The following is a 27563-nucleotide window of genomic DNA, read 5'->3' as shown; positions in this document are numbered from 1 at the left end:
TCGCTAAACGGAAGAGACTGAAGAGCTGGCCGAGGAAGAGAAACTGCAGCCTTGGCCGCTATATCGGCCGCCTCATTTCCACAGATACCAGCGTGTCCCGGGAGCCAGAGGAACGCCACTGAGACGCCCCCCAGGTGGAGCAAGCGCAGACAGTCCTGAATCCGGTGGACCAGAGGGTGCACAGGGTAAAGAGCTTGGAGACTTAGGAGAGAGCTGAGAGAATCTGAGCAGATTACGTACTGTATCCGCTGATGGCGGCGGATGTAGTGGACAGCCTGGAGAACAGCGTAAAGCTCCGCAGTATAAACCGAACACTGGTCGGGAAGCCGAAAGTGATTTGGGGTGTCGCCAACAATATAGGCACTCCCTACACCTAACGATGTTTTCGAGCCATCGGTGTAAATAAATGTGGCTTCCGTCATTTGTGCACATAGAGCAGCAAATGCCCGACGGTAAACAAGTGTAGGGGTACCATCCTTGGGAAATTGACATAGGTCTCTGAGCAAGTCGATCCGGGGACGGTGCCAAGGCGGTGCTGTACCCCAAGTTGTCAAGAAGGTTTTAGGAAAGCGGAAGGAAAGAGAATGGAGCAGTTGACGGAAGCGGACTCCCGGGGGTAGTAGGGAGGAGGAGCGGCCTGCATACCCGACATCAAAGGAGGCGTCGAAAAAAAGGTTATGGGCTGGATTAGCAGGCATGGAAGACAGATGGCTAGCATAACGACTCAGAAGGACTGCCCGCCGATTGGACAGCGGAGGTTCAGCAGTCTCAGCATAAAGGCTTTCCACAGGGCTGGTGTAAAAAGCTCCAGACACTAAACGTAATCCACGGTGGTGGATAGAGTCGAGACGCCGAAGAATAGACGGCCGAGCAGAGGAGTAGACTATGCTTCCATAATCCAATTTCGAGCGCACTAAGGCGCGATAGAGGCGGAGAAGGACCACCCGGTCCGCTCCCCAAGAGGTACCATTCAGGACACGGAGGGTGTTAAGGGAACGCAGACAGCGAGCCGAAAGATAGGAAACGTGGGAGGACCAGCACAGTTTTCTGTCAAACATAAGACCCAAGAATTTAACGACGTCGGAAAACGGAAGGTTGACAGGACCTAGATGTAAGGAGGGCGGAAGAAACTCCTTACGTCGCCAAAAATTAACACAAACGGTCTTACTGGGTGAGAAACGGAAGCCGGTTTCGATGCTCCACGAGTGGAGGCGATCGAGACATCCTTGAAGACGTCTTTCAAGAAGGCTGGTCCTTTGAGAACTGTAGTAGATCGCAAAATCGTCCACAAAGAGGGAGCCCGAGACATCAGGAAGGAGACAATCCATAATTGGATTAATGGCGATGGCAAACAGTACAACACTCAGCACGGAGCCCTGGGGTACCCCGTTTTCTTGGGAGAAGGTACGGGAGAGAGTAGTGTTCACCCGCACCCTAAATGTGCGCTCTGCCATAAATTCGCGAAGAAAAAGGGGCAGCCGGCCTCGAAAGCCCCAAGAGAACAGTGTGCGGAGGATGCCTGTCCTCCAACAGGTATCGTACGCTCTCTCCAGATCAAAAAATATTGCTACCGTTTGGCGTTTCCGGAGAAAATTGTTCATGATATAAGTGGAGAGAGCAACAAGATGGTCAACAGCAGAACGATGCTTTCGGAATCCGCATTGGGCTGGTGTTAAAAGACTGCGGGACTCCAGCCACCAAGCTAAACGGTAATTCACCATACGCTCCAAAACCTTACAGACACTACTCGTGAGAGAAATGGGGCGATAGCTAGAGGGGAGATGTTTGTCCTTTCCAGGTTTCGGAACGGGAACGACAATAGCTTCCCGCCATCGCCTGGGAAAGGTACTGTCGGTCCAAATTCGATTATAAAGGCGAAGGAGGTGACGCAGGCTATGGGTTGATAAATGCAGCAACATTTGGACATGGATACCATCCGGTCCTGGGGCGGAGGAGCGAGAAGTAGAGAGTGCATGTTGGAGTTCGCGCATGGAGAAAACAGTATTGTAGCTTTCGCGATTTTGAGAGGAGAAAGCAAGATGTCGCACTTCCGCTGCACGTTTCTTCGGGAGAAACGCTGGCGGGTAATTTGAAGAGCTCGAAATCTCAGCAAAGTGCTGACCCAATGAGTTAGAAATTGCGACGGGGTCCACTAAGGTATCATGCGCGACAGTGAGCCCAGAGACCGGGGAGAAACTAGGCGCGCCTGAGAACCGTCGAAGCCGACTCCAAACTTCCGAGGAGGGAGTGAAGTTGTTAAATGAGCTAGTAAAGAATTTCCAGCTTGCCTTCTTGCTATCGCGGATGACGCGACGGCATCGCGCACGGAGCTGCTTATATCGGATACAGTTGGACAAAGTTGGATGGTGACGGAAAATGCGAAGAGCACGTCGCCGCTCACGTATTGCGTCACGGCAGGCCTCGTTCCACCACGGAACTGGAGGGCGCCGGGGCAATTCGGAGGTGCGTGGTATTGAACGTTCCGCAGCTGTGAGAATAACGTCGGTAAAATGTGTGACCTCATCGTCGACGCTGGGAAAGCGACGGTCATCGAATGTCGCTAGAGACGAAAAAAGTGTCCAATCGGCTTGGGCAAACTTCCAGCGTCGCGAGCGCATATATGGCAGTTGAGGCTGCAGTCGAAGAACACATGGAAAGTGGTCACTCGAGTGTGTATCATCAAGGGCGAACCATTCGAAGCGCCGAGCTAGCGGAACAGTACCGACCGCAAGGTCCAAATGGGATAAATTTGCCGTGGAGGCAGACAAAAATGTAGGGACCCCAGTGTTGAGGCAGACTAGATCCGCATGGTGGAAGACGTCTAGCAATAGTGAGCCACGTGGACAAGGATGTGGAGATCCCCAAAGCGGGTGGTGGGCATTGAAGTCCCCAACCAGCAAATAGGGGGGTGGAAGCTGATCAAGAAGATGAAGGAGATCAGCTCGTGCCATTGGTGTAGACGATGGAATGTATACCGTACAAAGAGAGAACGTGTATCCAGAAAGGGAAAGACGGACGGCGACAGCTTGGAAGGAAGTGTTTAAGGGGATTGGGTGATAATGGAGAGTATCATGGAACAGAATCATGAGTCCTCCATGGGCTGGAGTGCCTTCAACTGAGGGGAGGTCATATCGGACGGACTGAAAATGAGGGAGAACAAAGCGGTCATGGGGACGCAGCTTTGTTTCCTGAAGACAGAAGATGACCGGCGAGTAGGATCGTAAGAGGATCGACAATTCCTCCCGATTGGCGCGAATGCCGCGGATATTCCAGTGGATAATGGACATAGGGTGAACAGAAAATGGAGGAACGGCACCAAGGGTGCTGTCAACTCAACGACTGCTCAGAGCTTGCGACCGACAGCATGGAATGGCATTCAGTCGAAGGCAGAAGATCCTGATCCATAGGTTGGTCAGGAGCAGCTCCTGCCACCAACGATCGGCCAGTTGACCGGCCACCAACAGTGCGCCTCGGCGACACGGAAGATGGCCGAGGGCGATTTCCGCCAGGTGGTGCTGTAGATGGGACACGCCTTGGCGGAGAAGGAGAGGAACTGTGTTTCTTCGTAGCCTTCTTGGAGGTATGTTTAGATGAAGGAGGAACCGATGGTTGTGAAGTTGCAGTACGTAAAAACTCTTCACGAGAATGCTCTTTTTTTGTAGACTTGGCGTCTGACTTTTGGGCTCGAGATTTAGCAGAACCCGACGAAGGGTGAGCCATAGAGTGGGCAGGCGAAAGAGGTGAGGTTGAACGGGCGATCTTTGCACTGGCCGATCTGACGACCGTGGTACTAAATGTGAGGTCGCAAGTCTGCGTGGCCGCCTCCTTTGTTGGCCGAGGAGAAGCAAGGACAGCGCTGTATTTTCCTTTCTGAGGCACGGTGGGCTGTCGACTGGCGAGTAACTTTCGAGCAGCAAAGGTCGACACCTTTTCCTTCACTCTTATTTCCTGGATCAGCTTTTCGTCCTTAAAAACAGGGCAATCTCGAGAGGAAGCAGCGTGGTCACCCATACAGTTGATGCAGCGAGGGGATGGAGGTGGACAAGCACCCTCATGGGCATCCCTGCCACACGTAACACATTTGGCCGGATTGGAACAGGACTGGCTGGTGTGATTGAACCGCTGACATCGATAGCAACGCGTAGGGTTTGGGACATACGGGCGAACGGAAATTATCTCATAGCCTGCTTTGATTTTTGATGGGAGTTGAACTTTGTCAAAAGTCAAGAAGACAGTGCGGGTTGGAATGATGTTCGAGTCAACCCTTTTCATAACCTGATGAACAGCGGTGACGCCCTGGTCAGACAGGTAGTGCTGAATTTCTTCGTCAGACAATCCATCGAGGGAGCGTGTAGAAACGACTCCACGCGAGGAATTTAAGGTACGGTGCGGTTCCACCCGGACAGGGAAGGTGTGGAGCAGAGAAGTACGCAGCAATTTTTGAGCCTGGAGGGCACTGTGTGTTTCTAACAACAGGGTACCATTCCGTAATCTGGAACAAGACTTTACAGGACCCGCAATTGCGTCGACACCTTTCTGAATAATGAAAGGGTTGACCGTGGAAAAGTCGTGACCTTCGTCAGACCGAGAAACAACAAGGAACTATGGCAACGATGGAAGAACCGTCTGTGGCTGAGACTCAGTGAACTTACGTTTGTGAGCAGACATAGTGGAAGGTGAGGAAACCATTGCGGAAGAATCCCCCATGATTACCGGCGTCTCCGATGGCGCGCTCCTCCCTTGTGGGGGCCCTCACCGAGGGCACACCCGCCTTAGGTGATTGTTCACACCTCAGGTCACACCTCCCGACATACGGACGGAGGGACCAATCGGCACTTTCGGAAGGTATCAGCTCGGGTAATCACCCCTCCCTGGGCCTGGCCTTTACCAGGGGGTACGTACGTGTCCTACCTGTCTACCCGGGGCGGGGAATTACGCGTTACCCCGTCACCGGCTACGCATGGAAGTGCGTGGGTCGGCCTTCAGACACGCACAGGGAGGAAGAAAGAGAAAGGGAAAGGAAAGAAGAGGGGGTCTCAAACGCCGCAGCGGAGAAAAGGGTAAAGAGAAGAGGTAAGGAAAGGAGAAGGACAAAGGAAGGAAGAAGACAGACAAGCAAGGAAGAAGAAGAATGCGGTACATTTACAAGCGTCCGTCTCCGGACGTAGGCGCAAACCATGCTCCCAGAGGGGGAGAAAGTAAAGGAAAGAGCAAGAGGTGAGGGGGGGGGGTGAAGACAGGGGATGGGGAAGGATGCGGAAAGGGAAGGTATGCAGCCCGGAAAGGAAGGAAGGCCACATTAGCTCGGGGCCCCGTGCTCGCTACGCACGTATCCACAAAAGAGATGTGGATCCCCTGGGGGGTCGTCCTTACCCTGACAGTCACAGCTTCAAGAGGGGTTTGAACGGGCACAGGTTCACTACATACTGAGATCAGGACATAGACACAAACTCCACCTGACACACTATTATAGTCGCTATTGTTCCTGTACTATCCCTTAAAGCCACAGAGGGCAGGGGTCCAGATTGCTGGGAACAACGTTTCCTGGAGGGCACTGTAGAAAGCAGGTGTAAAGCTTAACAGTTGCCATAGCTCAGCCAGGTAGTGGAAAAAACTGGCGCAGTTCCGCTGGAGGATTACGTGATTGTGAGACTGGAAGGCATGAAACACTCAACGAGGCAGTTTATGCCTCAGGGTCACCTGCTGCCATCAGATGACTACCTGTGCAATCAACATCCATTGTGTCTGAGGGCCCAGCGAGATCTAGGTCCTCAGCGGACACCAGAATCTCCACCTCATCCTCAGACACAGAGCTTGTAGGTAGTGGTGGTGTGAGTTCCGCCACAGTGCCTTGGTTCTTGGGGGTCTTTTTCGTTTTAGCTTTTTCTCGCTGCTCCTTAGGTTTGTCCGGCTGGGAGGTCTGCATTGATTCAGTCTCAGGGACTGAGGAGGCCCATGAAGACCTACGACCTGTGGTTGCTTCAGCCACTGTTGGTTGTCAGCTTTGCCACTGGTAGGAACCTGGGAAGGGAGTGACCCAAGGGATCCCTTCCTGGCGAGAGGAGCCGAAGAAGACTTGCCCTTCTCTGGCTGAGAAGTGGGACTGACATCCCTGATGGTTCGAGGGGGGTGGGGGGTGAGGGGTGGGGGTGGTGCTCCTGAAGTAGGTTGTGCAGGAGCAACAGGGATAGAAGTGGACAGTAAGACATATCCTCAACCGAAAAAAGCTCAAATGAGCAAAGATCCAAACAATGCTTATTTGCTTTTTAGACAGTAGGAATGCCATGCATAAAGAATTTGTTCCTCCAGGATAATCTGTCAACTAATTGTTTTATAAAAATGTACTTGAGAGGCTCACAAAAAGGGTGATTTGAGTGATATCGGACACTGCAGACAAGTGAATGCTGAATCATACAATGCCCCATGTCATACATCCACTTCCATCATGGAATTTGTGACCTTAAAAGGCATTCCTGTTTTTCCCTAGACCCCTATTCACATGATTTGAGTCCATGTAACTTTTTTATAATTGAAAAATGTCTTAAAAGGACCTCACTTTGGGGATTCTGGAAAAAAATTCAAAAGAATGTGACTGACATATTAAAGGCCCTTTCAGCATTGCTACCAAGCCTGGAACAATGACTCCACTGGTGTATAGCTGCCAAAGAAAACTACTTTGAAGCGGATAATACTGTTATTAATGAGTAGTCTCACACTGTTCACAAAGTAATAACTGTCATGTTCTTGTAACTTTGTTATCCCCAGATAAGTATTACATTTGTTTTTCTAATAAAACAATGCTGCATTTTGCTGCACTATTTTGTAACTCTTATGCAGTGAACGCACTGACTATCTGCAGAAACTTGCTTATCTGCAGAACCTTGCCAACTATTCGTCAAAGTCAGTATCACAGAAGAATTAAAAGTTAGTTATAGAAAGAAGATTCTCTCCTTCACTATGTACAGGGATAGGAATGAAAAGATGGTACACTATTTGCAGTACTTTCTTACATGTCAAATATAACTGAGGTGTAGAAAGAAAATCCTTCAGTAAGTTTCAGGCACAGCTGTTCAGCAATACAGATACAATGAGTAACAGGATTACCCTGGAATTGCAACAGAATTGGTGATTTATTTTCATCTGACTTGTTAACTTTTTTCGTTCAGAACTGTCATCAGTGATGAGTTTTGAGTAACTGTTGTGTACATAGTTCCACATAGTCAGCATGTACACAACTTTCCCAATAGAGCACACCCTGCTAAGCACAACAGCGCAGGCGCAGCGCTCGTCCGTCTCTGCTCTATGAGATGGCGCTGCCATAAAGACGGTCCAAATTCTGCTTCCGCCGATCCGCGTATTGACATGTAACGCAGCCAATGAGATTGCTGCTAACGTAGAACCTTTTCTCCTCGCAGATCACACTCGCGCAGTGATACCTGAACACACAAGGCATTATAACACGTGTACAGACCTCCGATTAGTCAGTCTGCATCAGTCTGCATTAGTCTGCATTTGTCTGTACCAGTCTATAGTCAAGTTTCAGTCTGCGCCTAATAAGATTACCATATTCCTGTACATAGCCATGAAGAGAAATGAATAGACCCTTTGTCAAGTATCAGAGATATGTGAGAATAAGATTAACGTACCAAGACCAAAGGAACTTCAGATTGTCAATTGTAAATATCATCCAGAATCAAGTTACGTAATATCTATGATTTTTATTATTTCAATAAATGTGTGTGAAAATTAATCAAGTTCTGTTTAAAGTTGGTCACCGTCAACCTGCTACTCTAAGTGTGCAAGTGGCATTTCTATCGTTGGACCTAATGGCAGAAGATAAACACGCCACGATAAGACCACGAGACATGTTGCTGACACTCGTCTACTTCGTTAGAGCGACAAGTCAAATAATCTGATGGTGTGTGTACCTAAGGTCTTACAGTACGCACACCACAGTAACGCATATGGTACATTTATCTAAATTCCATATTACATTTCACTCTTTTGCCAAACCAAAAGATAAATTGAAAAAAAAAAATTGTGATTATAGGCACAAATGGAAAGACAGTCTACCGAGAAGAGCAAAGAGGAAATATATAAGTGATATCATCATTGAAGTAGAAACAGACTTCAGAGAACAAAAGACTAGGGGAAATATTTCTGAAGGTGAAGTAACCCTGAAAAGGTCATCAGGCCAAACAGAAATTCGTCAAAGATTCTCATGATAAGATCCTGATAAACGATAGCGATATAGCTGAGAGATGGAAAGAGTACTTTCGACAGCTTCTAACTTGTGATGAGCCCTAACTACAGTTGGATTTCCAGTATCTAATTACAGCCGATGCAGATTATCCCCCACCTACCATGAATGAGATAAAAGCCAGAATCGGACACTTTAAGCGGAATAAGAGTCCAGTTGAAGATGGAATACAGGTTGAAATGATCCTGGCAGGAGGAGAGAAACTTACAGAAAGAATACGCTGACTGATACAGGCAATATGGACTAAAGAAGAACTACAAACAAAATGGAAAACTGCTCTGATTTGTCCAATACATAAAAAGGGCAACAAACTAAAATGTGACAGAATTGGTGATTGGGAAATACCAAGGAGGTTTTTGGTCAACAGTAGATCACATCTTCAGCCTCCAGCAGCTCACTGCGAAACTGGGTGAATATGGTAAAGGATTTGCATGTTTTATTCTTTGATTTTAAGAAGGCCTATGATTGTATTAAGGGAGTTTGGCATGGCAGGGAAACTAATCAATCTGATAAAGATCTGAAACTTTCTGGCAGATTAAAACTGTGTGCTGGACCAAGACTCTAAATCGGGACATTTGCCTTTCACGGGCAAGTGCTCTACCATTATGATAAAGATCTGTCCGAGTGAAATGTGCAAAGGTGAATATGGGAAATCACGTAACTGAGGAATTTTAAATTGTAACAGGATCCAGGCAAGGAGATGAGTTGTCCCCCATCGTGTTCAACTTTGCCCTCAAGAAGGTCTGATGCGAGACCTTCCAAAAGAATGAAGGGATTGAAATCGAAGGAAAGAGACTGGAATACTTAGCCTATGCAGACGACATCTGTTTACTCTCTAAGTCTGAAGAGAAGTTGGAGCAAATGACCAGAGCGCTATAGGAGGCTGCCAGCAAATTTGAGCTGAACATAAACGAAGCCAAGACAGAGTATCTCGTTATGACGCATGGTCAAAGTCAGACTGCTGTTCATCTACAATCACTGCAGGTGGGAAACCAGTCCTACAAAAGAGTGGGTGAATTTAATTACCTAGGGGCACTTTTCAGTGAGAACTCATCATATGAAGCAGAGATCAATGTCAGAATACAAGCAGGAAATCGATCTTACCACGGCCTAGCACAACTGCTTCGGTCCAGATATCTCTCCAGACAGTTCAAGATTCAACAATACAAAACCCTGAATCAGCCTGTTATTCTATATGGCTGTTTGACGCGGAGTACCCGGAAACCGGACTTCCATTTAACTCCTCATTTTTGAGAGAAAAGTGCTTTGGAAGATCTTTGGCCTGGTTCTGGATGCAGACACAGGGGAATGGAGGATCAGTCACAACCAAGAGCTTGAGGAACTATACCAGCAGCCCAACATAGAAGGAACAATCAACATAGAAGGAACTATCAAAGCCAAATTAAAGCCATGTGGGCCAGACGGAAGATCACAGATGGCTTCGGAAACTCCTGGATTTCACACCTACAGGAAAGAGATGCCAAGGAGACCCAAGAAGTGTTGGATGGCCTCCATGAAGATTTAGATCAAGCATCAATAGATGTGAACGGATGGCGGATAGCAGCAATGGACAGAGTACGATGGAGGAGGAAACTTGTAGTAACATGCCGTCCACTGAGCTTGATCACGTAAAGGAAGAAAATATTTATCCATAGATAACAAGGTTACGAAAACATGATAGTCATTACTTTATGAATCACTTGAGACTACTCACTAAGATTAAATAGATTATAAACACACATAATTTATCTTTAACAAGTCAAAAGATAATTATGGTGAAGAAGTTCACCATTCCACTCTGAAATGGGATAGGAACAAAACGGTGCTAAAGTACCAGCCAAGAATTATTTTCATATGTCTTGTATGAACAACATGGAGAAAATTCTTTGGTAAGTTTCCATTCCAGTCATTGACAAAGCTTTTTTTTTTTTCATATCTTTTAAAAGGTTTTCAATTACCCCCCCCCCCCCCTCCCCTTGAGATGCACAGCATACGTCAATGCGGTATTCAGATTGTTCCCACACTGCAGCTAGCATGTCTTGAGTTATAGCTTCCACAGCTGTTGTTATACGATGTCTCACTTCATTCATTGTTGTTGGTAATGGAGGCACATAAACAAGAATCTTTTATAAACCCTCACAATAAATAATCACATACAGTCAGGTGTGGTGACCTTAGAGGACAGTAATGTGATGGTGAATCATTTGGTCCAGTGCGACCGATCCATCGTTCAGTAATCCTTTGATTTAAAAATTCCCGTGCTTCCAGATGCCAGAACAGTGACACCCCATCCTGTTGGTAAATAAAGTCATTCGAATCAGTCTCCAACTATGGGAAAAGAAAGTTCTCAAACATATCAAGGTATGGGTTTCCTGTAACAGTATTCTCAACAAAGAAAACTGGGCCCTACATCTTTTCCCTTGAAACTGCACTAAACATATTAAATTTTGGAGAGTCCCTCCTCATGTTGAACAACTTCATGTGGATATTCCGCACTCTATATTCTCACATTATGACAATTCACCTTTCCACTTAATTGGAATGTCGCCTCATCACTAAACAGTAAACATGGAAGAAAACTGTCATCCTCCGTCTTGTCAAGAACGAAATTACAGAACTCCACATGTTATCACCTTCACAAAGAGCTTTAAGTCACTGAATTTTCTATGGCTTTATGAGTAAATGTCAATTCAATACACACCAGATGGACATCAGGGGCATGTTGAACTGTTGAGCTGCACAGGAGAATGGATTTTTGCAGACTCTTTGTGAAACTATGGCGGAAGCATTAAACATCTATGTCAGACACTTGTGAATGGCCTGGCAATTTGCCTTTACACGAACAGCCTATTTCTCGGAATTGTACAGTGGGTTACAGGAGTCCACAAAACTACAACAGAGTTGGTAACATATTTTTGTTTGAATTGTTAACCATTCATTCATCATCAATTGTTAACCATTCATCATTAATTATGAGTAAAAATTACATTTCTTTTTTGTTCTTTTTTTGCCTGATTTTTATTCTTTTTCCCAGAACACAGTACAAATTGCACAAACTCATCTTGCAATAACTATTGCATCAAAATTTTGAAACAGTGTCTTATTAAGCATGTAATAGGCAACTAAAGACATCAATACCTTACAGAAAACCTCACTGTGTCTGTTTGTAGTAACATAAGGGAAGAAATTTCACGTTTATTTTCATACTAGCAAATTTTCCTTCCATTAGCTAGCAACAACTTTTTAAAAATTACAGTAACTGATCGGAAAAAAACTATAGGTTCACCTATATTGATGTAGGTAAGAAAGTTATGTATGTTAACCACATGGCAAAATACCCTGCTCTTCATGTGCTATCACTGCCAAAATCCTCTTTCAGTGTCTCAAATGGTTTAGGAAATATAGGGAATGTTATGAATATACTACTCTCTCTCAGATGTGATTGGAAGTGAATGTGTTACATAAAATCCATTTTCCGAGATTAGAGGCACATAGGGACCACCTCCCAAGTCTAAAGAAAAATTCAATATGTTAGCTAAATTTTATATACAGCAACATGTGGTGTAATATGTAAAATTAGAGAACCCATATTTTTACAGCAAACTTTTTCAATTTCGTGAAGTGTCTGACTTAAGTGCACATATCACAATAAGTGGGACTGTTAGGGGGATGATAGGTATTTCACCATGAAGCTGACACACAAAGATAAAAGCAACATAAAAATCATTTTTGTACTCAATAGTTTCTATAAAAAGTTTGAGAAAGATTCCAGGATACACGCCTCGATTCCGCAAGCATAGACTGTTATTAACCAGTGTGTCAAAAGTGGGCAAAGAATGTCATTCATTCCGACTCACTGGGTGCTGTGAGACTGCGTCAGTTGGCACCACCACGAGGCAGCTCCGTTAATAACATTGGGACATTTTCTGTTCTGGTTCCAACTGTCTCGCACTGACCCTCCACCCTCTCTCTTCCTGCACAGGTAGCCTTTCTTCCTGTGCACACGCTATGTGCCCAGCCAAAGGCATATTTTAGCTGATCACTGATGACAACATTGTCACAAAGCTCTTTCATAGTTCCTGTGCCATCTCCACAGCACGGTCAATATTGACATAGTGTAGCTTACCGACAGTGTAGCTGAAGCCCTTGCTGCAGCCCAGTCTTCTGGCCCAGTTCGCAATGTCACTACTGGCCTGTTTTATGGCTCCTCTAAGACGACAGCTACACCAGCTTCCCACATAGTGCACTGCAATACTTTGGTACCCTCTGTGGCGAACCAGGAATTTCAGTTGCTATCAGGCAGATTGAAGCCTTCGCACCTCAAGTGTGTGCACTTCGTGCCCAGCCAGTTGCTGTTCACACAGTGCCACATCCTTGCTGGTGCTCTCATGAATGTCACCTAGCTGAAGACTGACTCACTACGTGTCGGTACCATCACACATTCGGCAAGCAAGTTTCCCAGTACCACCCATTGCACAACCCAAACGTCAGTGGCATCTGCAAGTGAACGTGCACTGATCCCACACTGCCCACAAACAGGTGATCACCTCAGAGAGAAGGTGTGGCTTGTTTGCTTGAAGACAAAGGGTCGAACCTATGTTTCTGTCCACACGTGCTGCTCCCTGGACATCGACCGATGACACCGTTTTGACTGTCAGTTGCCAATAATTTGTCTCTGGCGACCTGTGTGTCTACCTGATGAAACTGGACTGAGGTCTGCACTGCACCTTCAGCCAAAAAGTGACCATTGCAGAAATCACAGAACCAATCACTGGTGCCAATTTCTTAGCACAGTTCCATCCCTGATGCTGCTGGCTCTCAGCTCGTCGACAAGCACATCAGTCACACAACCGTTGCGTACCACTATGTCGTTCAAAACTTTACGCCCTGAAGTTCGTCCATGCTCGACCATTTTCTCGCCATCCCACTCCCATCTGGAACAGCAACAGAAGTATGTTGTAGCACAGTCAATTACATCCACACCACGCCTGACCCTGTGCTTTTTAGATGCCTCACATTGGAGCGACTTGCTGCTCCTCCAACCAAATTTGAGAGATTGTGCTTCATGATGGTATAATTCACCATTCAGACAGCCTCTGGACCTCTTCTCTTCACCTTGTACTGACGGAGGACACATCCTGGTGACCCTGCAGAAACTATTGTGTTCTTAATGCATGCACTGTCCCTGACAGATATCTGATGCCAAACCTTCATGACTTCAATGATGCCCCCAGTGGTACTTCAGTGTTCAGTGTCCTCAGCTGCATGAAGGGATTCATGCAGATACCAGCAGCACAGAATACATCCCAATGCCTTTTGCCCTCTTTAAATTACTTTACATGACATTTAGTCTTCCTACTGCTGCACAGACATGGCGGCAATTTAGCGACAGTGTGCTATGTGACCTACTTATTTTCTTCATCTATCTCAGCCAGGTATTGGTGTATCTTCTTCACCATAACAACTCTGTGAACATCTCTCAGCAGAGTTCCAACAGTTAAACTGTTTCAGGGTTACCACTGATCCCAGCAGATTCATCTTTGATGTCTCTCAGATAACACTCCTGTACCATCAAATTTGTTCGGACAGCACCACTCCCCTCCATGAAAAAGAGTATTTAGGAAAAAGTTTATTTAGGAAACTCTGTGCCCAAGAACTTTTCAAGAACTCTGCCAGTTTCTTGCAATACTGAACTACTACTGCCATCATCCCCCGGCACAGTCTCCATTCAAGAACAACTGATAGATGCTCTGTTAGTCCGAACATTAAGGGCAACAATACCATTCCTTGGACAGACCAAACGGATGCTACCTTCACTGTTGCCAAGAACAGCCTTGCCAATGCTGCACTTTCGGTTCCACATGCACTGACAGTGCAGCTTTAGTAACACTTCAATGGTTGCTGGTAACTGTTAGCCTTCGTTTCAAAGCAGCTCACACCTACACAATGCCAACTGATTGCCTATGACAGGGATTGGCTTGCGATCAATGACGTGATTCATTACTTTTGCCCATCTCTGAAGGCCAGGAACTTTATGATATTTATCGATCACAAACTTATCACGTATGCCTTCCAGCAGACCAACAACCACTGTTCACTATCTTAGTTCCACAAACTGGAATATATCTCTCAGTTAAGAACAGACATTTGGCATATCTCAGGAAAGGGCAACACTGTTGCCATTGTCTGTTATGACTTGCTGGGATCACTAGTTGCATCAATTTTCCCACACTTGCTGCAACACAAGAGGTCAATACGGAGCACAAGAGGTCAATACGGAGCTGGACTATTTACTGCTAAGAGTCAAACTCTGGCCTCAAACTGGAGGTTGGTCTCTAAATCTGGCACAGACATACATGTGACACCCCCACTGGCAACTTGCGACCTTTCCTACTGGATTCTTTCTGCATTGCAGGCCTTTGATAGCATTCACATCTCGTTCCACTCTGGAATTAAAAGTACTTCCAGGCTTGTTAACTATTGCTACATGTGGCTTGGAATCTTCTCAGACTGCTGCAGCTGGCCCCGCTGCTATGTCACTTGTCAGGGTAGCATAGCTGACAAGCACATCCAAAACCCTGTTGATGATTTGCCTACGGATACAGCGATGTTTACCCATATTCACACTGACACTGTCAGTACCCTCCCCATCTCTGACAAAGCAGTATCACTGAACCACCACAAACCACCTGGTCAGCAACGTTATGGTAGAGCAATGGCATCACACTTCAAAGGCTGCTTCTTGGCGTCCGCACCAGTTCCGAGATGGGATCTTGACACCTCAGCAGCTGAGCTGTCCAAGGTGAGTCTCTTTGGATATCCAGAATTTCTTGAGCCCTCTGCTACAACTTCTGCCTCTAACATTCCAACCATCCTGGATGGGCACTGTTCTCATACTGCACACTCATCATCAACCTGGCTCTCAGCATGTTGCCCCACCTACATTCATTCACACATACTTAGCCACCACCATGCACATCCCAGTTCATGTTGACAGGGTAAGGGCTGGTCTCCAGCTTCCACATTCTGGTCCTCAACAACGTTGTTAGGTAAGGTCACCATACCCTGAGGTTGCAATCAATGGGAACATCCAGACCAAGATCTGAACTGGCAGTACAGGCCAAAAGATGGGACTGCCAGTACAGTTAGTCAAGCCTTGAGCTTGCAGTGTCGGCCACAGTATAATGTTGTTAGCCCACATAGAAATATAACATGGGACCCTAATAATAAAAGCTGTTAATTTGGCATACATTTTGTATCAACAGTATTTACATCCCACTATGTGGCCAATGGTGTACAAGTTTATGTGCCAACTACCTCTGCAGATGATAAGAGATTGAAGAAATTTATGAATAGATAAATGAAATTATTCAGATAGTTAAGGGAGATGAAAATTTAATAGTCATGGGGGACTTGAATTCAACAGTAGGATAAGAAAGAGAAGGAAACATTGTAGGTGAATATGCACCTGGGGGAAAGGAATGAAAGCGTAAGCTGCCTAATAGAATTTTACACGGAGCACCATTTAATCATAGTTAACATTTGGTTTAAGAATTATGAAAGAAGGTTGCATATGTGGAAGAGACCTGGAGACATCAGAAGGCTTCAGATTGATTATATAATGGTAAGATCAGAACCAGATTTTAAATTGTAAAACACTTCCACAGGCGGATGTCCACTCTGACCACAATTTATTGATTATGAACTGTAGATTGGAACTGAAGAAACAGCAAAAAGGTAGAAATTTAACGAGATGGGACCTCAATAAATTGAAAGAACCAGAGGTTGTAGAGACTTCCAGAGGGAGCATTAGGGAATGACTGACAAGAACAGGAGAAAGGAATACATTAGAAGAAGAATTGGTAGTTTTGAGAGATGAAATAGTGAAGGTAGCAGAGGACTAAGTAGGTAAAAATATGAGGGATAGTAGAAATCATTGAGTAACAGAAGAGATATTGAATGTAATTGATGAAACACGAAAATATGAAAAGCAGTAAACGAATCAGGCGAAAGGAATACAAACATCTCAAAAATGTGATCAACAGGAAGTGCAAAATGGCTAAGCAGGAATGGATACAGGACAAATGTAAGGATTTAGAAGCATATATCACTAGGTGAAAGATAGGTGCCACCTACATGAAAATTAAGGAGACCTTTGGAGAAAAGAGAACCACCAGCATGAATATCAAGAGTTCACATGAAAAACCAGTCCCAAGCAACAAAGGGAAAGCAGAAAGGTGGAAGGAGTATACAGAGGGCCTATACAAGGGCGATGTACTTGAGGGCAATATTATGGAAATGGAAGAGGACGTAGGTGAAGATGAAATGGGAGATAAGATACTGCACGAAGAATTCGACAGAGTACAGAAAGACCTAAGTCAAAACAAGGCCCCAGGAGTAGACAACATTCCATTAGAATTACCAGTCATGACAAAACCCTTCCATCTGGTGAGCAAGAGGCATGAGACAGGCGAAATACTCTCAGACTTCAAGAAGAATATAACTACTCCAATTCCAAAGAAAGCTGGTGATGACAGGTTTGAAAATTACCGAACTATCAGTTTAATGAGTCACGTTTTCTAAATATTAACACAAATTCTTTACAGAAGAAGAAGAATGGAAAAACTGGTAGAAGCCAACCTCAGGGAAAATATTCTCATAGAAGATAAGTTAAGGAAAGGCAAACCTAAATTTATAGCATTTGTAGATTTATAAAAAGTTTTGACAATGATGACTGGAATACTTATTTTCAAATTCTAAAGGAGGCAGGGGTAAGATAATACAGGGAGCAAAATGCTATTCACAATTTGTACAGAACCAGATGGCAGTTATACGAGTTAAGGGGCATGAAAGGGGAGCAGTGGTTGAGAAGGCTGTGAGACAGGGTGGTAGCCTATCCCCGATGTCATTCAATCTATACATGGAGCAAGCAGTAAAACAAACAAAAGAAAGATCTGGAATAGGAATAACAGTCCTGGGACAATAAAAAAAAACATTGAGGTTTGCCGATGGCACTGTAATTTTGCCAGAGCCAACAAAGGTCTTGGTAAAGCAGTTGAATGGAATGGACAGTGTCTTGGAAGGAGGGTTTAAGATGAACATCAACAAAAACAAAATGAGGATAATGGAATGCAGCTGAATTAAATCAGGTGATGCTGAGGGAATTAGGTTAGGAAATGAGACACTTAAAGTAGTAGATTTTTATTTATTTATTTATTTATTTATTTTACATGTCTAGTTCTGTAGGACCAAATTGAAGAGCAAATCTTCAAGGTCATGGAACATGCCAGTACATGAAATAACAATATAAAAGTAATAACAGGTAAAATAAAATGTTTATGAACCCAAAGGAAGACAAGCCATAACTTTATGTAAACACAATAAACAATATAACACAGGAATCAGCTTAATTTTTCAAGGAACTCCTCGACAGAATAGGAGGAGTGACTCATGAGGAAACTCTTCAGTTTTGATTTGAAAGCGCGTGGATTACTGGTAAGATTTTTGAATTTTTGTGGTAGCTTATTTGAAATGGATGCCGCAGCCTACAGCACACCTTTCTCCACAAGAGTCAAAGAAGAGCGATCCAAATGCAGAATGGATTTCTGCCTAGCATAAACTGGGTGAAAGTTGCTAATTCTTGGTAATAAGCTGATATTGTTAACAAGAAATGGCAGTAAAGAATATGTATACTGAGAGGCCAATGACAGAATACCCAGACTAATGAACAGCAGTTGACAAGAGGTTCGCAAACTTACACCACTTATTGCATGAAATGCTCGTCTCTTAAAAAAAATATCATTTGAGACTGGGAAGAGTTACCCAAACTACACTCCTGGAAATGGAAAAAAGAACACATTGACACCGGTGTGTCAGACCCACCATACTTGCTCCGGACACTGCGAGAGGGCTGTACAAGCAATGATCACACGCACGGCACAGCGGACACACCAGGAACCGTGGTGTTGGCCGTCAAATGGCGCTAGCTGCGCAGCATTTGTGCACCGCCGCCATCAGTGTCAGCCAGTTTGCCGTGGCATACGGAGCTCCATCGCAGTCTTTAACACTGGTAGCATGCCGCGACAACGTGGACGTGAACTGTATGTGCAGTTGACGGACTTTGAGCGAGGGCGTATAGTGGACATGCGGGAGGCCGGGTGGACGTACCGCCGAATTGCTCAACACGTGGGGCGTGAGGTCTCCACAGTACATCGATGTTGTCGCCAGTGGTCGGCGGAAGGTGCACGTGCCTGTCGACCTGGGACCGGACCACAGCGACGCATGGATGCACGCCAAGACCGTAGGATCCTACGCAGTGCCGTAGGGGACCGCACCGCCACTTCCCAGCAAATTAGGGACACTGTTGCTCCTGGGGTATCGGCGAGGACCATTCGCAACTGTCTCCATGAAGCTGGGCTACGGTCCCGCACACCGTTAGGCCGTCTTCCGCTCACGCCCCAACATCGTGCTGTCCGCCTCCAGTGGTGTCGCGACAGGCGTGAATGGAGGGACGAATGGAGACGTATCGTCTTCAGCGATGAGAGTCGCTTCTGCCTTGGTGCCAATGATGGTCGTATGTGTGTTTGGCGCCGTGCAGGTGAGCGCCACAATCAGGACTGCATACGACCAAGGCACACAGGGCCAACACCCGGCATCATGGTGTGGGGAGCGATCTCCTACACTGGCCGTACACCACTGGTGATCGTCGAGGGGACACTGAATAGTGCACGGTACATCCAAACCGTCATCGAACCCATCGTTCTACCATTCCTAGACCGGCAAGGGAACTTGCTGTTCCGACAGGACAATGCACGTCAACATGTATCCCGTGCCACCCAACGTGCTCCAGAAGGTGTAAGTCAACTACCCCGGCCAGCAAGATCTCCGGATCTGTCCCCCATTGAGCATGTTTGGGACTGGATGAAGCGTCGTCTCACGCGGTCTGCACGTCCAGCACGAACGCTGGTCCAACTGAGGCGCCAGGTGGAAATGGCATGGCAAGCCGTTCCACAGGACTACATCCAGCATCTCTACGATCGTCTCCATGGGAGAATAGCAGCCTGCATTGCTGCGAAAGGTGGATATACACTGTACTAGTGCCGACATTGTGCATGCTCTGTTGCCTGTGTCTATGTGCCTGTGGTTCTGTCAGTGTGATCATGTGATGTATCTGACCCCAGGAATGTGTCAATAAAGTTTCCCCTTCCTGGGACAATGAATTCACGGTGTTCTTATTTCAATTTCCAGGAGTGTATAATGCCATACATCATAAGCGAATGAAAATAAGCGAAGTAGATTATTCTTTGTGTCAAACTATCACTTACTTCACATACCATTCGAATAGTAAAAATGGCAGCATTACATCTTTGAACAACAAATCCAGAATGTGAGCTTTCCACTTTACTATCTGAACACCTAGAAACCTGAATTGTTCAGTTTTGTTAATCATATGCCAATTCTATGAAATTAAAACAATGGGTTCTGTTGAATGGTGCATCAGAAACTGCAAAAACTGTGTCTTAACGTGATTTAGCATTAGTTTATTTTCTACAATCCACGAACTTATGTCATGAACTGCACTATTTGAAACAGTGCCAATGTTGTGTACAAAATCCTTCACTACCGAGCTAGTGACATTGACAAACAGAAATATTTTAGAATCACCTTTATTACTAGAGGGCATATCATTTATATAAATAAGGAACAGAGCTGATCCCTGCCACCCCCCTCCCCCCCAATCATAGCCATTCTCAACACTGTGGATAATGACATTTTTCTGTCTGCTGTTGAGGTACCTGTTGGCAGGGGTAAAATACAGGGAGCGAAAGGATATTTACAATTTGTACAGAAAGCAGATGGCAGTTATAAGAGTCGAGGGACATGAAAGGGAAGCAGTGGTTGGGAAGGGAGTGAGACAAGGTTGTAGCCTCTCCCCGATGCTATTCAATCTGTATATTGAGCAAGCAGTAAAGGAAACAAAAGAAAAGTTCGGAGTAGGTATTAAAATCCACGGAGAAGAAATAAAAACTTTGAGATTCGCTGATGACATTGTAATTCTGTCAGAGACAGCAAAGGACTTGGGAGAGCAGTTGAACGGAATGGACAGTGTCTTGAAAGGAGGCTATAAGGTGAACATCAACAAAAGCAAAACGAGGATAATGGAATGTAGTCGAATTAAATCGGGTGATGCTGAGGGAATTAGATTAGGAAATGAGTCACTTAAAGTAGTGAAGGAGTTTTGCTATTTGGGGAGCAAAATAACTGATGATGGTCGAAGTAGAGAGGATATAAAATGTAGACTGGCAATGGCAAAGAAAATGTTACTGAAGAAGACAAACTTGTTAATGTCGCAGATAGTATTAAGTGTCAGGAAGTCGTTTCTGAAAGTATTTGTATGGAGTGTAGCCATGTATGTAAGTGAAACATGGATGACAAATAGTTTAGAGAAGAAGAGAATAGAAGCTTTCAAAATGTGGTGCTACAGAAGAATGCTGAAGATTGGTTGGGTAGATCACATAACTAATGAGGAGGTATTGAATAGAATTGGGGAGAAGAGGAGTTTGTGGCACAACTTGACCAGAAGAAGGGACCTGTTGGTAGGACACGTTCTGAGGCATCAAGGGATCACCAATTTGGTACTGGAGGGCAGTGTGGAGGGTAAAAATCGTAGAGGGAGACCAAGAGATGAATACACTAAGCAGATTCAGAAGGATGTAGGCTGCAGTAGGTACTGGGAGATGAAGAAGCTTGCACAGGATAGAACAGCATGGAGTGCTGCATCAAACCAGTCTCAGGACTGAAGACCACAACAACAACATGTTAATTTCTGTGAAATGTGAAGAAAGCCATTAACATAATGGCAGATACTTTAGTTGTTATTGAATATGATGGTCTGAATATAACAATGTGTTGGGGACTAGGAAACCACAATGCTTCCACAATGGCTGGAGTGCATTCAAGCAATAATCTGTTATCTTAAGCCTAAGGCTTTGTTTGTACCCTGTGTAAAAAAGTCTCTCAATCTGTGCGGAAAGTAGGCAGTTTGTACATGTTTTACTCAGCTTCTACCCAGAGATGAATGACCCTTCTCAAAAGGTGTTCAAGTCAACATTAAGAGACTATTACATACAGAATGGCATGCTCATTACAGAGCTTTTCATCCTTTATTTCAGTGCCTTAAAAAGATTATGGATGCCAATTAGGAACTGTCTGATTCTTCGGGAACCACAGAAACCAGAGAAGCTGCTCAGATTCTGTTGCCCATATTATATCATTCTCCCCCACCCCTTTTTTATGCTGTACGGTCTTAGAAGACATCAATCATGTTCAGAAGTACTTAAAGATTGTTGGAGTCAGCTTTAGAATGTATTTTACAAAGATGATAAGTCTTTTTGAAAGATGAGAAATTATCTTGTTGACAAAGCACTATTACTTGTGAAAGACATATCTGACAATATGGGCATTCCTACGGGAAGAAAGTAAAACTATCAGAAAGAGAAAAATGATGCCTGAATACAAGGCTGCAGATGAGACACTGACTTTGCAGCAGAAAGTAATGAAGTCAATGTTAGTAAGTGTCAAGTTGTGTCTGTTAGTAATTTTGTCAATCAAAAATAAGAGTAGGCGAGGATATCAAATTTGACATTGCAGTTCCAAAATTTGATACAAAAAAGTCGAAACAAAGTTGTTGTAAGCTACCAAAGATTCCTGCAGAAACAACTTTAAATATCTCAGTGTAATGACAGTACCTAGCACATACATACGTAACTGTTTAATGTATGCTAAAGAAAATCTGGAGAAACTCAGCACGAGATGTGATGTACACACAAACAATACCAGAAATAGTCACTTGTTGGATTTTCCTTTCTTGAGGCTAGCTGTTGTCCATAATAACTGAGGCTAGCTGTTGTCCATAATAACTATAAACATTTAGGCATCAGCTTGTACAGTCCCATTTAAAAAATTCAAGAGTGTATTTCAAAATTGGTTAAAATGCAATTAATTCTATACAATTGAAGAATTCCTAGGAAATACTCATTATAATATAAGCTTTTAATAAGTGATAAAGAAATGTTTTCAATTCTTAAATAAGCTAAATAATTCTATGTATGTATGTATGTATGTATGTAAGTGTTTATTGTGCTTAACTGTACTCTATTGTAAATTTTGATGAAGCCAACTGTATGAAAAATACTGAAAGGCAAATAAAAAAAAAAAAATATTCTAAAATATTCCATCCTACTTGTTAAAGTCATCTATCATAACTATATTTGGTTATTTGCACTTCTTCATTGTTAAAGCAACAATTTTATTTATAAAAATATGTTTTTTTTTTTTTTTTAATTTGTTTCCAATCATAAAAATGAGTTACAAAATAAAACTTCATGCTATTCTTACTCAACCACTTGTATGAATAACTGCTTTACCTCAAAAAATTATCTGATGTTTTTGCGGGGTTGGTGTAGGTGGGTGGGAAGTGGTTGAGAAGCTAAAATTCTGCACTGGGTGCCTGACTACCTAGCTATACCATTGGTGCAAAGACTGAAAACTTGCTTTCAACAGATAGCAACTGGAGTTAGTCAACTCAGACAAATATTTAGGTGTAAGTAACAATTTGAAGGAATGTGAAATGGAATGGTTATATATGTTCAATTACAGGAAAGCATGTGTAGCAACAGAATTGATCAAACACTAAAGACTATCGCCGAATGAGAGTAGTGTGTGATATGTTGTTCTGTTGTTCTTTGTTTACTCTTTTTGTTCCCTTCCCTGTGGCCAGTGTTGTATAACAGTGTAACAATAAAAACAAGCAGCACAGCAAGTGTGAACCTACAATGATGGTTACAACAAATGCTGTTTTACCAGAATACTCAATAAGTGAACTGAACAACATGACTACCATCTCCACTCTCAAATGCCTCTGACTTACAGAAATTTGCCGGCTCGCAGAATCATATCATTTGTGTCAAGCAGCAAAGTCGTGATTGTGCACAACAGCCACATTTATGGTTCAAAATGCTGGAACTTTCACGTGAATGATCTACAGCTTGTACCTACCACTGGCACACTGGATGCTCGGAGTTTACTGTTGTTGTTGGACATCATTTGTAATACCACGGCTGTGAGTAAATGTCAACACCACAAGGACAATGTACTTCCATATGTTTGTAAATCAAGGGACTGACACTTGCGAGAGTTCTTAAATAGTAAGGTTATTGACGACAAATCACTGTCCGATTTTTACTGTCACCTCAAACATTACTTAGGGAAGTTGAAATACACTACCATTCACTGTTAAAAATTCTATGATTTCAAACAATAGTAACAGCATATATTCACAGTTGCACGTGGTGGATCAAATGCATCAAATTTTACAAAACGCAATGTCAGTGTGGCATCTTGAGCATGTAATATCATCACAGTTTCATCCGATGCTGGTAAATAAGCAAGGAAATTCAGCTCTCTTGCAGTTATGCAAATGACAAAAGTGACTGCATTTTGATGCAACTAGCTGTTCTGAGAAGAACTGCCAATCAGCTAAAGTCACTACAAATTGAGGATGATGATCTGAATTGGTACTGTTCCATGAACTTGCCAACCACTGTAGTTTCAAAAACCAACAGCCAGTAACAGGATGGTTGACTTGTGAGATAATACTGTGAAATCTTCTATGATGTGTCACTGCACTATGTGGATATTTGCTTTACCTCTAGGGCTAACTGGGCAGAATGTGGCCATTAAACCATACATCAGAGCTTCTGCTGCAGAATTCATTTATGACATTCCCCTCTGTCTTCCACTGGAGTTCTTCGAGCAATGACGTGGCTGTCCTCTATAAGAACCATCATTTCTCCTTCGACGTGTAACACTTTGTATCTCTAAATCTCACCCACTATCAGTACCTTGGCATACAGACACTAGTGTTTTCATACATACTCGTGTTAAGCAATTTGTATCCTGATGTTATGTTATTAAGAGATGCACCTTTACATACCCTGTTTTGGCAAGGTATGAGCCACTCTGGATATACTACTATTGTATTTTTGGATCGGGTTAAAAGCCTGCCTATCTGCTGCAAGAGGACGTTACTATGGACCAGAATTACAACCGTCACTTGAGGCTTTCACTGGAAGACACAGGTGAGGTCAAGATTTCACCTTCCCCTGAACAGTTCTTGCTGCAATCTGACACTTTGTTAGCGTTACTAGAACAATCTCCAGATGTACCTGGACTGAATAGTGGTACACTACCAATACCGTTTTGTACCTGTAGCTCTACATTTGCATGGAGGAACTGGAGGGGGAAGGGGAGGGGAGGGGGCAAACGGGGAGGGGAGAAACTGTGTGGCAACAACTGGAAACTGAAGACAATTGCTGCATGATAACAGTGTGTGATATTTTTTACCTGTTAATCTTTGTTCACTCTATTTGTTCCCTTTAATTTGGTCAGGATATTATATTCTTCTCGTGTTGTGTATGCTTTTGAAAGAGTGCACCAATAAATTGCTTTCTTTCACCTGCATCAGTGATGTACTGTTTTTATTGTGAATAGTGTTTCTGTATATTTCAGATGAAGGTTTACTGATGGGAAGGTCACAAAATGCAATCAGTCTAGCAAGGATATTGCTTGTGTGTGACACATTGTCAAACACTGGTTAAATACATGGGACATATACCAAATAGGACTAATAGGTGATATTGAATGTATACAAAGAAGTGCGGCACAAGTGGTCTGAGGTTCATTTGACCCACAGGAGAGCATTATGGGAAAAAAGGCACCCAATGGTAAAACTAGAGAATTTTTTCCAAGACCAGCCTGCAAGTAGATTAAAAAAGAAAGGAAGGGGTGGGTGACTTTGATACACAATACTTTCCACCGTACACCTTGCGGAGTGCTTGTAAATTTAGATGATGCAAGTGACTATAATCTGATAGACACAATGAGTTTGCTCACTTCTGCATTTTCAGAATTTTACTTTCCTCTACTATAATACCATGCCTGATATTCAAAAGACCCAATTATTACCAAAACATGAACACTGATCCAAATACTGAAATTTGCTCAGTAGGTTCAACATTCACATGATACAACTGCCATTTTACTTAAAGTGGATGGTGTGCTGATAATACCAGAAGTACCACAATATCTATCCCAGTTGCTTACCTTGCATAAGTTCTTTGTAGCTTACACATGGATTACAAAAAACAGTTCAGCATCTAAAAATGGAATAATATATTCAATGATATAAAAATGTATGCTTCTGTGGTCAATGTCAGTATCACTGAAACCTTTCTGTGAATTCTCTGGTGCCACTTTATATACCGGTAAGTCTTAAAATGTTAAAAGTATTACAATAAGTAACATGTAGCCATGTTTCCTCAGGAAGTAGAATACTTTAGCTATTCCCTGTTCTCATAACATTAACTAGTCCACCCTTCAAAAGGCATACCTCACTAAGCACAAATTTTGTGCAACTTCACTGACTTGAACAGACGAGGCAAGATTAAAGAGTAGAGGTAATAATGGATTCATCAGAAATGAAAGCAAACAGTTCATGAGGAGAACTAAATTTTGATATCTATGACAACAAACAGTTACATATGTGGTTAGGTGGCTATGTTTAGCCTACAGATTTCAATGGCTGGAGTTCAATCCTAGGTTATTTTTTGTATTTATATTTACATGTCAAGTTCAATACGATCAAATTGAGGAGCAAATCTCCAAAGTCATGGAATATGTCAGTACATGAAATTGCAACATAAAAGTAATAACAGATAAAAATAAAACATTTATGAAACTGAAAAAAGTCAATCCATAAGTGTAAGTACACGCAATCAACAATACAACAAGAATCAGCTTAATTTTTTACAGAACTCCTCCACAGAATAGAAAGAGTGACCCATGAAGAAACTCTTCAGTTTCGATTTGAAAGTGTGTGGATTACTGTTAAGATTTTTGAATTCGAGTGGTAGTTTATTGAAAATGGATGCAGCAGTATACTGCACACCTTTCTGCACAAGAGTTAAGGAAGTCCGATCCAAATGAAGGTTGAATTTCTGCTGAGTATTAACTGAGTGAAAGCTGCTTATTCTTGGAAATAAGTAAAATTGTTAACAAGAAATGACAGTAAGGAATATATATATTGAGAGGCCAATGTCAAAATACACACTCTCATGAACAGGGGTCGACAAGAGGTTTATGAACTTACACCACTTATTCCCCAAACCGCCTGTTTCTGAGCCAAAAATATTCTTTTAGAATAGGAAGAGTTACCCCAAAATATAATACCATACGACATAAGTGAATGAAAATCAGCAAAGTAGAATAATTTTCATGTCGAACAATCACTCACTTCAGATACTGTTCGAATAGTCAAAATGGTAGCATTATGTCTTTGAACAAAATCTTGAATGTGGGCCTTCCACGACAGTTTACTCTCTATAATAACACCTAGAAATTTGAACTGTTCAGTTTCACTAATCATACACCCATTCTGTGAAATTAAAATGTCAGGTTTTGTTGAATTGTGTATTATAAACTGTAAAAACTGATTTAGCATTAGTTTATTTTCTACAAGCCATGAACTTAGGTCATGAACTGCACTATGTGACACAGAGCCAATGTTGTACACAACATTTCTTACTACCAAGATAGTGTCATCAGCAAACAGAAGTATGTTAGAGTTACCCGTAATACTAGAGGGCATATCACTTATATAAATAAGGAACATGAGTGGCACCAACACCGATCCCTGGGGCAGCCCCAGGATACTTTTTTTTTCCTGTGTGTGTAATTTATCACTCCTTTACCTTGAGGCAATGACTTTTGTATGTGAAAACTGCTAAATAGTGTTGTGGTCCAAATGCCATGTCAAACTGTAGGCCTCCCTAAAACTAGCAGGTTAAGTTAGAGATCAGAACAATGCAGGAGCATGCCACTTCCCACAGGACATGACTAGTAAGGTACTGTGGTGTTAAAAATCAGCTTTCACAATGATGACAGCTTTACCTCTCCTTAACATAGCAGCAAAAGTACTAAAATTCATCCTCAGATCCAGTAATTATGATGTTACTCACCTAAGTAGGGAATTGAGTTTAAGATTACGTGATGCGACATCTACATTCCAACCGGATGCTGTCAAAGCTGCGAGAGACTCTTCTTCATTTTCTGCAGTTGAGGGAGAAACACTGTAGCTTCTTCCATCAGTTTTTGTTGCCTACAACCAAGTAAAAGTTAGCTGTGAATATCGACAGTGATGAACAGTATGGTATAAATAGAGGGGGTGAAACTAGTTCATTATACA

The 27563-nt window shown here is 43.3% G+C and overlaps 1 protein-coding gene across 2 annotated transcripts in view; it reads right to left on the bottom strand.

Annotated features, from left to right (window-relative positions):
• Positions 1-27563, bottom strand: part of LOC124788228 (activated Cdc42 kinase Ack) — a 499253-nt gene that overhangs the window by 59180 nt on the left and 412510 nt on the right. For both annotated transcript variants that reach the window (XM_047255411.1, XM_047255410.1), the window contains exon 14: positions 27337-27476. In XM_047255411.1, the coding sequence (XP_047111367.1) occupies positions 27337-27476 (140 nt within the window). The remainder of the gene's footprint in view (positions 1-27336; positions 27477-27563) is intronic.

The sequence above is a fragment of the Schistocerca piceifrons genome, chromosome 3 (assembly GCF_021461385.2).
Source record: "Schistocerca piceifrons isolate TAMUIC-IGC-003096 chromosome 3, iqSchPice1.1, whole genome shotgun sequence".
Taxonomy (NCBI): domain Eukaryota; kingdom Metazoa; phylum Arthropoda; class Insecta; order Orthoptera; family Acrididae; genus Schistocerca; species Schistocerca piceifrons.
The sequence above is the reverse complement of the archived record's forward strand: the minus strand, read 5'-3'. Positions and strand labels throughout refer to the sequence as shown.